The sequence below is a fragment of the Schistocerca cancellata genome, chromosome 10, assembly GCF_023864275.1.
Source record: "Schistocerca cancellata isolate TAMUIC-IGC-003103 chromosome 10, iqSchCanc2.1, whole genome shotgun sequence".
In the NCBI taxonomy this organism is placed as follows: domain Eukaryota; kingdom Metazoa; phylum Arthropoda; class Insecta; order Orthoptera; family Acrididae; genus Schistocerca; species Schistocerca cancellata.
The window spans coordinates 105,960,691-105,975,472 of NC_064635.1; the positions used below are offsets into that span (position 1 = coordinate 105,960,691).

Sequence of the window (14,782 nt, forward strand, 5' to 3'; positions counted from 1 at the left end):
GAATTTTATACCGATCATTGTTTACGCTTTATTGATAGAATGCTTTCTAAAATGTTAAGAGTCTGATCTCTTGTCCAGGAGGAAGAAATTGCTCTGTTCAGCCATCTCAATATGGGTTTTTCATGGTTTTCCTAAATCACTTAGGCAAATGCTGGGATGATTCCTTAATCGAGGCCATGGCCGACAACCTGTCCTACCATCATTAAGCTTGTTATGTATTCTACGTGTATGTATATTTTGAGCTACTGAATTGCACTGTATTACCATGACAAATCCTGTAACATTGTGAGATGATTCTTGGATGAATAAAGATAAATAAAAATAAATAAATAATGGAGAAGAAGGAAACATTGAAATAGAAATGTACAGGAAAATTTGCTCTTTGTATCAGACTTTAGGACCACACTGGTAAAGTTTTGAAGGTGAACTTGAAATCATCAGAATTTGCAGTAAGCCAGCGAAATACGATTTTACATATGCTCAACAAAGCAGTCATTTTTTGTGATTATCGAAGAACGATACAAATGCAGTTCAGTGGGTATTGTCTCACTGTAGCTTAGACGGTAATGAAACAGTGGATTTTCTAGCCTTAAAGAACACACAAATTAAACAAATTGAAAAAAAAGAACCTAACATTTAAAGTGTGCTATTAGCATCATGTATAAAGAAGAATTAAAAGGTCCATTAAAATTTCAGGTGAGGGAGAGATCTGTAAAACCGTCTTTTGCAATGGCTGAGTAGTACCCTATGGCATTAGCCGTATTAAGCTTCACTGCTGGACGTGACTGGTTGTCCACTTGTATAAGATCGCCACCATGTTGGCTCCAGAATGTGTTCTGTGTCACAAGATTGACTCCACTATGAACAAAGAACATTTAAGGGTGTACAAAATTAAAAGATTGTAATCCATACATAACAACATTGTATGGGAAGCAAGAAGGCAAATGACAATAAGTGCCAGAACATTAAAATTCTGATGATGATGATGATGATGATGATGATGATGATGATACTGTATGGCTGCACATGGCATACAGAAATAGAAGTTATCTGGTGACTGGCAGCTGAGCATAATTACAAGGAAATGTAATGTATTCACTTATTTGACAGAACATTATGAACACACACCGAGCAGCATGTTTGTCTGTCTTTGAGAAGCAAAATAGATTTTAGTTGTTGCCGCCTGGATTATGCTACCCTTGATGCACAGCTGCAGATGCCTGATAGCTTGTGAAAGTCCAAAAGTTAGGGAGGAGGATGTTTGTGAACTCTGACCCATGCTGTAGGCTAACTAATAATCTGTGCCCAATGCTTGTAAGAATTCTGGGCTTTTAAGTGTACTTCTCTCTTCTGACAAGGAGAAGAATATTCTTTGTAAATCCTCTGTGTCTGTGTATCACACTGCAATTTATGACCGCTACTTACTTCTATCCGTCATCCAATTCAATTTAATGTTGTTGTAACTCAGAAATTAAACTATTTCTTAAGCAAAACAGACAGGACAAAATGCAGAGCAGACATATGAGAACCAAACAAACTTTAGTAAATAATAGAAGACTTCTTACCCTACACCTGATTCCTGCAGTTTGTAGCATAATGGCTCCAAAGGGACCTTTTATGTCACCTACAGTACCAGGTTTGGTATGTAAAGGGCCATCTATACCTCTAGGGTGCTTACTAAATATATTCTGCCAGGCAGAAATCCCTTATATTTCTGTATGGAATATTTTGTAGAACAAATATCTAATAATTTGTTAGGTCATTGGCCATTGGACACAATGTGACACAAAATATGCATACTTATTAAACTACTTATGCTGTGAACCACCAATGTATGGCAAAGCAGCCTTTCCACACAATTCAGTTACATGACACATGACATGAATGCACCAACTGCACTGGGAGAGGGGGGGGGGGAGGAAGTGGAGGAGGAGGCAGAGGAGAAGGAGAAGGAGAAGAAGAAGAAGAAGAAGAAGAAGAAACATTCACTTTTTGAAACACATCAGCACGTTCATACTGCTTTTTTACACAGTTAAGTTTGTAATAATTTCTTCTCAGTTAATCTGCACAGAGAAGACATTTTTCAAACTTACTGGGAGTCAAAGAATGAAGCTGAACAGAATGAAATCAGAATAATCCATTTTCTACTGCAATTCTGCTACAGTTGACATAAGAGTTTGTGGATTTAGTCTTGCCAGAAGCAGCAACTAACAAAACTGAATTTAATGTAGTAGAGTGGTTTCAGCAAGTGCTCATGTTTTCCAGCACCATGGATAAGTTTGATGTTGGCAGGAACGTATTCACCATCCCACAGCACTCGGCTAAGAAGTGCAAGCACAAGCCCCACCAGAGAACACTTGGCATCTTCTGTGGATAGTGGTTGGGCTCCTTCTCTCCCTGCCACCACTGTGCTTTTTGACCATCCATCTGCACAGTGCTGTCCCCTTTCTTGTATCATCTTCCATCACTAAAATTCTTTCCTTCCATCCACTGCCACCACATGACACAAGCTGGTTTAGGAACAAGTCAAAAGATCGGAAAGAGACTTTGATGTTTCAAGCAGGCTAGCTGACTATATTTACAAAAACAATCTCAGTTGTAGAGCTACTGATGACCTTGCAGAATACAGTCTGCACATAACCAGTGACAAGCAATGGTCATTTTTGTCAGTCAGTCATTCCTTGATAATTGACAGCACTCCAATCTCAGGAATGTGCTAACTCATCAATGAACCCTCCCACTGGAGAGAAAAGAGGCTGCATTAGTCAACCAGTGGAAAAATGATCCTGTTGGAGCATAACAGGTTAATATGTTCCTCTTTAAAAGACTTTGACAGAAAAGTAGGGAACCAGCTGTGTCAATCCTTGTTCCACCTCTCTCACCAAAAATTTTGGCATGTGATATTCATGCTTTTTTTGTGCTGAAAGAGAGTGGTAGAGAGACAGTGACAGTGGAAGAGAGATGAGACAGTGCCAATGGGATAGAAAGAGAGAGGGGACAGTTCCAGTAGGAGGGAAAGAGAGAGGAGACTGATAGTGGAATAGAGAAAATGCCAGTAAAAGAGAAAGAGAGATGGATGGAGATAGTAGGAGTGGGGCAAAAGAAAGAGGAGACAGTGGAAATGACTAAGAGAGATGAGTGGAGACCATATTTATGCTCATTTGGGGGGGGGGGGTGTTGGATTTCCCCACCCCCCCTCCCTGGACTGGCAAACACAAAAAAGATTGCCCATTTTCCTCCATCCTCTATACCCACATGTTCTCTGGTCTAGGTGTCAAGCAAACCACCACCAAGGACAAGTGTGGACAGGAGACAATGGTGGTTGACGAGAAAGACAGCAGACTGTAAAAGAGAAATAAAGACACAGTGCAATGGGAGGGAACAAAAATGGTACAAAGACAATGACAGTGCGACAGAGACAGTGAAAGTGGCAGAGGAGGAGGGAGTGGGAGGGAAGAGTGAGAGAAAGGGCTGAAGACAATGACAGAGGGAGGTACAGACAGGAGAAGTTGCCAATGGGAGAAAAATCAGACAGTGGAGGACACACACATATATAGGCAGTGGCAGTAGCAGTGGCAGTGAGTGGGAGATACTGCATATGAAGGCTGCACTGCAAAGAGAGACTGTATAAAAGGATTTAAAATGTTTGGTGTTGAAAAGAGCACAAATACATTCAAGTGTCGAAATTTTTGGTGAGAACAGTAGAAAGAGGGCTGAGGAATCTGGCTCCCTACTTTTCTGTTGGAGTCTTTTAAAGAAGAGCATATTTACCTTTTGTCTGCTTTGGTAGTAGCATTCTTCAGCTTCTCCCCTTCTTTTCCATTACTGCAGGGTGTGCTGCTTATATAAAGCAAATTCTGTAGGTCATTAAAATTTTCAGAGTTTATATGTGTACTTTGACACATCTTTCATACTTGGACACATACAATATAAGGTTAAGCGAAAATCATCTGCCATCTAATGCAAGTTCGGTTTACTCTGCTTTACTTAAAAATGCACTACATTTTTAGGCTACACCTACAGTACATAAAAAATGCAGTGTTCGATTTACAGCTATAAAGAATTACATATGCCAAAATAATTTTTGGTAAGGTGCTTACACCTTCAGGTGTCACCATTGAATGGCCATATAGGCATGAAGTGAAGTGCCCATTGTACAGACACAGAGCATCATAAAGTTTTATTGGTGAAAAAATGGCAACTAAAAACACAGTTAAGTGACCTCAGAACCCTGACAATGACCGCAGAACTGTTGTGACATATTTACCGCATTACTTAAGACTACGTCTACACCTCAGACCAGATATGATGTGGATATTTTACTTGAATAAGTAAGGCAGTTTTGAACCACTGAATCTCAGTAATGGATAAAGGTATCGAAAAAAGTTTCGTGGTCTCCATGAAAAAATCATCTTAAGAACACATGGTAAAAATTTCAGTGATTTGACATGAATGAAAATTATGGAAGTGGCTATCACCACAAATGATAATTTAGGTATCAAAAAATCATGGTTTTTATGCTGTATCTTGATCATCAATAAAGATTTTCGGAAATGAGGAAATGGTGTTCTAGACAAATGTCTAAACAATGTGCAGCTAAAATTTGAGTAATTTGCTATGGTAAGTTGTTTAGATAACTAGTTTCTGCAATTTTCTGCTTAAGTATGGTAACTTTGAGTGTCTGGATCTTGTTAATGGATAATGATATTGGAAAAAAAAAGTTTCAAATTTCTGGTGAGAAACAGAAATATGTTGAGGTGTGCTAAGTTGTGTATCAAGGTTTATACTGAAAATTTTCAGCACCTCCTGTGAACTATTGACCCACTGAATGTTGAGTACATTATTTTTCACAATAATAATTTACTACTCCGTATTCTGTATTTACAATAAATGAGTGAATTGTCTGTATGTTGTTTATAAGACATGAGGCCTCTTTTATTTTGGCAACCCTGTATAATCACTTGTCATATTTTCCACACATTAGTGTGGAGGAAGCTCCATCTGACGTTATCACTGATGAGGGTTACTTATGAACGTGGTGGTAATGGGCACAACACAGATGTGAAGTCCATATGTAAAATGAAAAAATGCAACCTTTATGCGGATCACTGTCACTGTGCCAAGGACAGTTTGGTGGTGGCCATTCCTATAGCAGCTGATATGGCAAACAAAATACATGTTTCTGCACATTTATCTGCCTTTTTAGTTGTTGTGTTTGGTGGGGGCTCGAGTAAGTGATGGTAGATGGGTGCATGGAGCAAGTTTTACTGCAGGAACCGTCACAGAGGAACTTTGGGTTTAGGATAATGATTTGGGAATATCATATGGCTTAACTAGAATGTCACAGAGGTTAGATTGGTGACAGTGGTATGGGAAATATACCAGGGAGAGAGAATATCATTTCACGATCCAACTTGAGACAGAGGCATAGGTTTGTTGGAATAAGGTATTGAGGCATTTGAAGCCTGGGCGATACTGGGTGACAAGCAGGGTGTGCTGTTAAGGGCATTATAATGTCAGCTCGTGAACATCTTGACTTAGAGAACTGTTCTTAAAACACCATTTATTCCATCGTGACTGAGCTGCAAAATGTTTTTATGAACCTAGATTCCTCACAAGGACTCACACCTGCTTCTGTGGAACATCTTTACCCCTCATGGCTCATACAACCTCGCCTTCTACCTACTTCTGAAAATCCATAAAAAGGACCCATCACAGCCATCCCATCACATCTGTCTTCTGGCGGCACCTCCCCCCCCCCCCCCCCCCTCCCCTTCTTCCCCGGCACTACCTCCCGAATACATTTCAGCTCTTGTAGACCAGACATCAAACCCATTACACAGAGCCTCCCATTCTCCACAAGACACCAATTACTTCCTGGAATGCCTCAATCTATTCCTACATGGGGCCTTCCTTGTCACTATTGACACAACCTTATTCTACACTATTATCTGACAGACACAAAGCCTTTCAGCTCAAGAACAGTACTTCTCCCAATGGTCACCTGGAAGACTCCATAAAGCCTCATTTATTGTCTTCCTAGCTAACTTCACACTTACCTATGACTTCTTCACTTTTCAGGACCAGACATTCAGACAAATTAGGTGTACTGCAGTGGTCCCGTTCTATGATAAGCTTTTCATGGGTTGCGTGGAAGAGACATTGCTCAGGACCTAGAAGTTGGACCTCGTGCATATTTATTGATGACGTGTTTGCAGTCTAGACTCACAGTGAACAATTACTCTTACTCTTCCTGCAACAGCTTAACTCTTTTAACCAACTTAAACTCACTTGGTCCTTTTTCAAATCCAAAGCCATTACTTGACACTGGTTTCCATTCAATTGAAGCTCACATTCAACAGCAGTCCATATAAAGCCAAACAGGAAGCAACAACACCTCCACTTTGACATCTGCCATCACCTCCACATCAAATGCTAAATTCCCTACAGCATGGCAAACATATCTGTTTCACTGGTGAATCCCGAAAGACCTACACTGACCACATCACCTGGTCTTCTCTCTCCCCCAGCTCCCCCACAGAACAATCTCCCAGATAGTTTCCTCCTCTCACTCTCCAGCTGATATGGCTCCTACTTCCACAAAACCCAAAAGCTCTGCTTGTCATGTAGTGCCACCAAGGCTTTTAATGAATGTTTCAATAAATTTCTCTGACCAAGGTTGTGACATTCTCAGATTGGATCCTTAAATCTTCTCTCTCTGATATCCTCCCCACACCACCTATTGTTGCCTTCTGTCACCCTACTGTCCTCAATAATATTCTTCTTGAAATTTATAACATTCCCAGACTATTATCCCAGTCCTAAGGTTCTTACCTTTGCAACTGCCCACAGTAAAACTGATCCCTTTCACCCGTGTGTAACTTTTGCTCCAGCTCCTCTGCTGGTAGACCATACAACCTAGCAAGCAGAGAACCATGTGAAACCACATTAACTTACACCTGTTCACAGTACAGTGATTTGTATAGAAATAACCACCATCGAACTGGCTGAGTCCTTGAATGGACACACAGGAACAGTCTGCCTTGGAGTGGATGTCTTGAAGACATCCATTACTCCGTACACAGTAGCTGAGCATGCTTTGCAGCATAACTCGAGGGACCTGAGTTCCTGCTACTACTATACCACATAAGCCATTTGAATCCTCCCCACACTATACAAGTTTCTTTGAACTCTGGATATGGTAACTTACCCTCCAACATATCCTCACATCCAGACGCCCTCCTAGACTTAACTTTCATTTATTTACAATCTCTCACTCCTTTATTATTATTTTTTATTAAATATTTTGTTTTTACACTAATTTACTTCCTTTATTCCCTTTTTATAATCCCCCTCACCAACCTGACCCTCTGTATTTTTCTGTCTTTTTTTCAGTTTTTAATTCCACTATCCATTAGATTTTTAATTCTCTGTCTGTCTGTCTCTGACCTCTCCCCTTCCTCTTCATCTTTGACGCCTCCTACCATCAGAACAGATGGGTCCCCTTATCTTTAGGTCTGAGGGACCTGCCCATCCTTTTTGACCTTCTCCACCCTGAGGGAGAAGCCAGCAGTTCCTAAAGCTGGTGTTAGAGTTTTCAGTTTTAAATTGAATTTAGCCTCCTGAAGGTAAGTAACCCTGTGCTGGCAGGCTTTGTAATGTAGTAGTTTTCGCAGTTGAATTTTCCTTTGATATAGTAGTATTAATATTAATTATAATATAAGCTAAAAAAAACAGTTTTAAGCATTTGACAATATTGTGAAAAGGGAAAGTTGCTACTCACCATGTAGCAGAGGTGCTGAGGGGGGGAAAAGTTGTCATTGTAAGTTATTCCTTTTAAATCACATATAGCACTAGTTGTACACATTGACCTTTTTTTGAGCTTATTAATTATATGGAAGTTATTGTACTGTATGTGGTGAGGTCTTGTCATAATTTAATGATAACAATCAATTTACCTTGAACCAAATGTTGATGTTTCCAAATCTTTCATTACTTTCCTTATCAGAAAGTGAAGATGCTGCCTATGCATGTCCTCTCTCAAGCATGGTTTCATCATTTGCAAGTGCACAAAGTGCACATGTGATATGCTCATATGTATAACGTTAACTGAGTGAACATGATGCTGTAATAAAAAGCCAAACATGAGAGAAGTATGCTGGCATCTCATACACCCACCCAATCCATAACAACACTTAATAGTGCATACTGCTACTAAAAACGATTTTTATGTACACTTCAATCATTTAATTTTAGTAAATGAGCATTTTTCCCAATTTTAAATGTCTTATGGGAAATAAGAATTTGTCTTCATCAGCTCTTTCCACTGTATTGGATAGATACCTTGTGTTTCCAAATAACCGATACACCTTTCCATGGGAGCTGTGTTACATGTTTTAAATGAAGTATGCTGACATGAAGTATATACCAACTACCAACAGTTCAGATATAATATGAAATTAATCTGCACAGACAACAGCTGGTGAAATATGTTATCAGATATAAGATATGGAATGACTTAAGTAACTCCTGAACAATTCCCTGTGTCCAAAATTTCTAGATAATCTTTAATCCTAGCTTATCATGCCATAATTTCAAGCCATGAGAAAATGCAGTTTATCTTTGCTGTGTTTTACAGACGATGATATGATTAAGATAGGGCTCATAAATTTATCACAGTTTGGCCTCCAAGCAATCTTTTCTTAATGAGTATAGATTTTTTTCTGGTACAGTGCATGTTGGCAGTTCTTTGAAGTAGAGATCTTGTTATCCTGACAGAATTTATGTTAGGCTGAATGAGTGGCAACTTGCTTTATATGTAATACTCAAATATAATATTATTAGTACACTATTTAACACACTAATGACAGTTAAATATCAACATGTAATGTTATGAAAGGACATGAAATGGAACAAGCACATAAGATCAGTTGCAGGGAAGTTGAATGGTTGAATATAGTTTACTGAGGGACTTTTGTGGAAGTGCAGCATACAGACAAGAGAGCCCACTTAGAGAACAATTGCGTGATCCATTCTGTAGTACTGCTTGAGCGTGTAGCAGTCTCAGCATGTCAGGTGAGAGAAAGACATAAAGGAAATTGAGATGTGAGCTACTAGGTTTGGTATGTAGATTCATGGATTGAAAATTCCTTTTTGCTACATGGAAAGTACATAGTAAATCTGCATGAATAGTAGTATACTCTATTGTGAACACACATCTGGTATTACTTGTGGGTAGCAGTTTTATTTAAAAAATATCAACATAATTAAGTAAATTAAATTACCAGTAGAAGACAAACAGTAGATATTTAATGTAACTTATGAATTGGTAACTTTTTCCAAATTAGTGACTTTCTATCCAGTTTAGTAGTTGGCAAAAGCACAAGCGTTATGAAGAAATATAATGATAGTTTATTAATAATAATGTGTGCATATTAAGCATTATGGTTTGCTTGACTCATTCCATATTCTTGAAGGTTTCCCTTTTTGATGGAATCTACAAAACCTTATGTATGAATATATGGATAGAGGAGGAGTGCTTAAGAAAAGCAACTGCTTTGTGATTAATAAAGTAATTCACAGTGTAAATTAGCAATAAATGTCTGATTTATTGTTATAGATCTGGAGTAACATGAGCCATCAAAATAACTAATTGCTATGGTTTTCTTCAGGGTATACTGTTTGACTGGTCAGACAAATTACGTCTGGACCTAATTTTGACGACTGGTGGCACAGGCTTTGCACCTCGTGACGTCACACCGGAAGCCACAAAGCGTGTCGTGTCAAAGGAGGCGCCAGGTTTGTCTACTCTCATTCTCCAGAAGGGGCTGGAAAAAACTCCGTTTGCGGTTCTGTCAAGGTCAGTCTCATTTTAATCTTGGCTTATATTCCTTTATGTTGTTTTTGCAAGTGTAATAGTGGAGTATTAGCCTTTTAGCCTCTGCATATAGGTAGATAGCTTTCAGGTAAATAATTGATATGAATTGCAGATCCCTGAGAAGTTTTTGTAGAATTTAAAGTATAGCGAGCTAGCGTAATCTCTGGCACCGTTACTTATTCTTTTGTGCAAGTGTTGCACACAACTATTGAAACATTTTATAAAACAATAAATTAATTAACAAAACAGTAATACTAAAAAGCTGTGGAACATAACTACTTTTGTTGATTTTAGCAGTCTATAGGTAGTTAAATAGCTAAAGTGATCTTTCTCCCAATTATTCTTTATACCAAATATGGCTTTATAAAATAGATTGTGGCATTGCAAGAGAGGGAGAGTGCCATTTCTGCTGTGTACTAAAATTTGGCAGTGATAAAAATCTGCCGAACAGTACTCTTATCCTGGCAGTTAAAGCCCTGCACCCATTCACACATACATCCAGCGAACGTAAGTGGCACAAAGAAAACATTATTACAGAATAAAAACAGTCTCGGTTGTGAAATTATGTAACGTCAATGATATGTTTCACCCTTTTGGGCCATCATCGGATTGTGTAAAAGTAGCTGGACATGTTACCCACCCACCCACCATAAAGCCATATAAAATGGAAAATGGAGACAACTGTGATTGGATTGTAATCCATCCACTAGAAAAACATATCCCGTTGCTGTTGCATCCATTTTCCATTTTAAATCACTTTGTGATGGATGGGTTACGTATCCGGTTACTTTTACACAATCTGATGATTGTCCAAAAGGGTAAAACGCATCAGTGATGTTAAATAATTTTGTGACTAAGTCTGTTTTTATGCTGAAAGGATTTTTTTTTCTTTGATGGCTTAAGGTTTGTTTGATATCCTCTGAAGTAAGTAACTAAATTAAAGCTGATGTAATGCAAAGTGATGACCTCTCACCATTGCTCTTCAGCAGTGTTTTGGAAAAAGTAAGAAAGGAGTGATATTTTAGGCTCCAACAAAAAGGAATCCAAGAAATCAGATTGGGATATATAGAAACTTGAATGTCAAACCCAACTGTATAGCCTTTGCAAATGATTTAGCAATATTTTGCAAAAAATGTCAGTATGGTAACTGAGCAAATCAGTCTGTTCAAAGTGATGGTGGAAAATGCTGGATTACAAATTTCTTTTGAGAAGACAGAATTCATTATGAACATTAAAACCAATCCAAAATTTCTATATAGTAGACACAGTGAATAACTTTTAAGTGTTAAGGGAAGTAATACATCCAAATGGTCTATATAAAGAAGCAAACAAAAATAAAGCCCAGAAAATGGAAATGGATTAGCAGTTAATGGAAGACATTACAATTAAAAAAAATCACTCTCAGAAAAAACAAAAATCCAATGCTGCAACACTGATCAAACTGGGGTTCATTTATGCAGCGGAATGTATAGTCCTCAACAAAAATGAAGAAATAGAGAAGTTGGAGAAAAAAGAAAGGCAAGTACTATGGAAAATACTTGGTCCAGGAAAAGTTGGGAGCACATGGTTGAGAAGAAGTAATGAAGAAATTTGCACCCAAGCTGAAAACCTACCTGATGTTATCAGGTAATGGAGAATTTCATTTTATGGTCACTTGGTGAGAATGAACCGTGAACAAAGCAGTAACAAAAAAAAGTTGACTGTTTTGGCAAAAATTCCAAAACACAAATTAGTTGGTTCAGGGAAGTGAAAGTGGCTTAGCAGATAAAACTGCAAAAGCAGAGGTTCTAGACAGGTCAATTTTTCGAAACAAGATTAGAAAATTTGGGGATTTTCACAAAAAGGTCAGAAAGCACAGCACGGTATGGACAGATGAAAGAAGAAAAGAACTGAGTGAAAGAATTAAGCAATACAAAAGAGACCAAAAATCAGGGCGGAAGACAACCATGAGGAAGTTACTTTGTGTGCTCAATAGATGGCCAAAACCGAAGGAGTAGTTGTAATAGTAATAGTAGTAATCATGATCTACCATATCATCTGCGTAGGCGTTGAGTATCCAAAATCCAAAGTTAAAAAAAAATTAAAAAATGCTATTGCGAAAATCTTCAGGAGATTTCTGTGTATGGCTATCAGAATTTAAAGTATGTTTAGCATTGTTAGTGAATTGCTTAAAAGTAAGTATTTCTATTAATTAGTCAATGATTCATGCAAATATGTTAGATACAAACACCAGTGATAAGAGCTAAGGCTGATTTGTAAGTGGTATAAATGTTTGAACAAATTGCCGATCCATTGAAATAAAAACAATTGAGCAGCTGTTCTTGATCTTGGGATTTTAGTCAACCATTGTACTGCCTTTATTTGCTTGGGCTCTGGGCAGTTCACTTGTGACAGATAAAAGATAACATTAAGCTACCTTATCAGTGTGTATTCAGACACAGTGCAAGCTTTCTGGACAGTTGTAATGTCCACAGAATTACATTCAAGTTCTTTGAATTTCTTGAGCAGCACGTTTACCAAAATAATTGAACTGTAGTAGAAGGAGGTACTGTGTTTAATTATTTTCTTACCCACGTGTTGTAGGGCAATATGCTACAATATGCTTTTCCTATTTCTGGTAGACTAGCATAACACTTTCTCTACATTCCTTCTGTTTTCATTATTAGGTAAATATGTGATAGTTCTTTCTCTTTGTTTGTGAGTATGATGATAATGTTTCAATTGATATTTAGTTTTTATAATGCATGAGAGTATACAGAACATTGAGAAAGTTCTGAATCTGACACATTTATAGCTCACTGTATGGGTTTTCTTTTCTGAGGAATGCTGTGGCCGAAAGCTAATGCATAAATGTCTTTTAGTTGTGCCTGTCTGCAACTTTATGATAAGTAGCAATCTTCCTTTCCCCACATTATTAGTAATGAAAATGATGATAAATAATACAGATCAAAAGAGACTATTGAAAAGGATGGTGAAGATTAGGTGGGTAGAGGGGATAAATAACTGAGGGGCACTGAACTGAGTTGGGGAGAGAAGTAGTTTGTGGTACAACTTGACAAAAGAAAAAAAAAAAGTTGACAGGACACTTCTTGGGGCATAAAGAAATAGTTAATTTGTCAGTCAAGTGGAATGTGTGTAAAGTGGATGTAGGTTACAGTATTTATGCAGAGATGAACAGATTCGCACAGGACAGGTTAGCATAAACAGTTATATTGGACAACTTTTCAGACTGAAGATTACACCCTCAACAACAAAAATGTAATTGTGATGGATGGAACATACAGCCAAAGGTGTGGTATTTTGGATCAAGGAAGTTCTTTGCTGCATTCCAGGGCTGTACAGGTCACATGCAGCCCGCCATTGATCTGGTGGCGCCCTGCCCCCTCATTGTTCGTTCTTGTAAATTTATTTTTAAACTCATCTTTTGTTCCTTCCTAAAAGGAGAGAGTGGGCTGTTGTAGAACTTAGTTCTTTTGGACCCAGTCTAGTTAGCATTGGCACAGGGGGAACCAATTTGGAACTGTAAGTTGTCTCACACCACATCATTTTTATTTTTGAATTTGCAGCCTACGGTACTTGCAAGTATGTACACACTTTGCGAAAATTAAAATACAAGGTGGAGCAGAGGAAACTTGTGTATTTCATTACTGAATAATTTCCACTATTTTATTCATAGAAAAAAAATTACAGTAAGTAATAATACTGTAGTTTTATTACATTTTTGAAATGTATGTAGATAAATTAGGTTTGGAAATTAGTCATTAAAACGACATCCTTCTTAACAGAAACACATTCAGGGCCCCTTCTCAAAGCTCTGCAAGATTTTCTCGAGCAGTTAATTTGACATAGCTTCAATGTCTTGACAAAAGGAAATATTCAGGTTGGCAATTGTTTGGGGCTTGTTTACATACAATCTTGATTTCAGGTAGCCCCACAAAATGCTGTCACGAAATGATAGGTTCGGAGAGCATGTGGGCCTTACAGGTTTGCCTTTGCAGTTGAGGAAGTTGTTTAACATTTTAATGCAGAGAACTGATGCCACAATAACTGTTGTTCCTCTCTCTTCAGAAAAGTAAGGAACTACAATCCCTTCTTTGCAAACACCAGTGCAAGATAAGAATAAAAATAAATGCCATATACACTGACTGAAAAAAACTTGCAACACCAAAAAATAAATAATGTAGAGAGATGAACTTTTGGGAATACATTTGTCTAGGTAACATATTTAAGTGATTAACATTCCAGGACCACAGGTTAATGTAATGGCAAGATAAGCAATTACAAATGTGAAATCCTGGTATATTAATAACCAATGTAAATGCCAGAATGTTGAATGCAAGCGTGTTGTACAGGTGGCAGATGTCAGTTTGTGGGATGGAGTACCATGCCTGTTGCACTTGGTCAGTTGATACAGGGACAGTTAATGCTGATTGTGGATGATGTTGGTGTTATTGTCCAATGATGTCCCATACATGCTCAATTGGAAACAGATCTGGTGTTGGAGCAGGCCGAGATAACACGCCGACACACTGTAAAGTATGTTGGGTTACAACAGCGGTATGGGGGCATGCATTATCCCATGGGAAACACATGCTGAAATGCTGTTCATGAATAGCAGCAGAACTGGTCAAATCACCAGACTGATGTAGGAATATGCTGTCAGGGTGCATGGGAATCCCCTGCTGTCATACAAAATCGCACCCCAGACCATAACTCAAGGTGTAGGTCCAGTGTGTCTACCATGCAGGTAGGTTGGTTTAGGCTCCGAACTGGTCTCCTTATAACAACACACAGCCATCATTGGCATGGAGGCAGAATCAGCTTTCATCAGAAAACACAACAAATCTCCATCCTGCCTTCCAATGAGCTCTCTCTTGACACTACTGAAGTCGCAAATGGTGTAGT

General features: G+C 38.3%; 1 protein-coding gene across 1 annotated transcript in view; it reads left to right on the top strand.

The window, feature by feature from the left end:
* The window catches only part of LOC126106411 (gephyrin), a 123,154-nt gene that overhangs the window by 50,591 nt on the left and 57,781 nt on the right, over positions 1-14,782 (top strand). Inside the window, exon 3 of the mRNA XM_049912688.1 lies at positions 9,672-9,859. Within this exon, the coding sequence (XP_049768645.1) occupies positions 9,672-9,859 (188 nt within the window). The remainder of the gene's footprint in view (positions 1-9,671; positions 9,860-14,782) is intronic.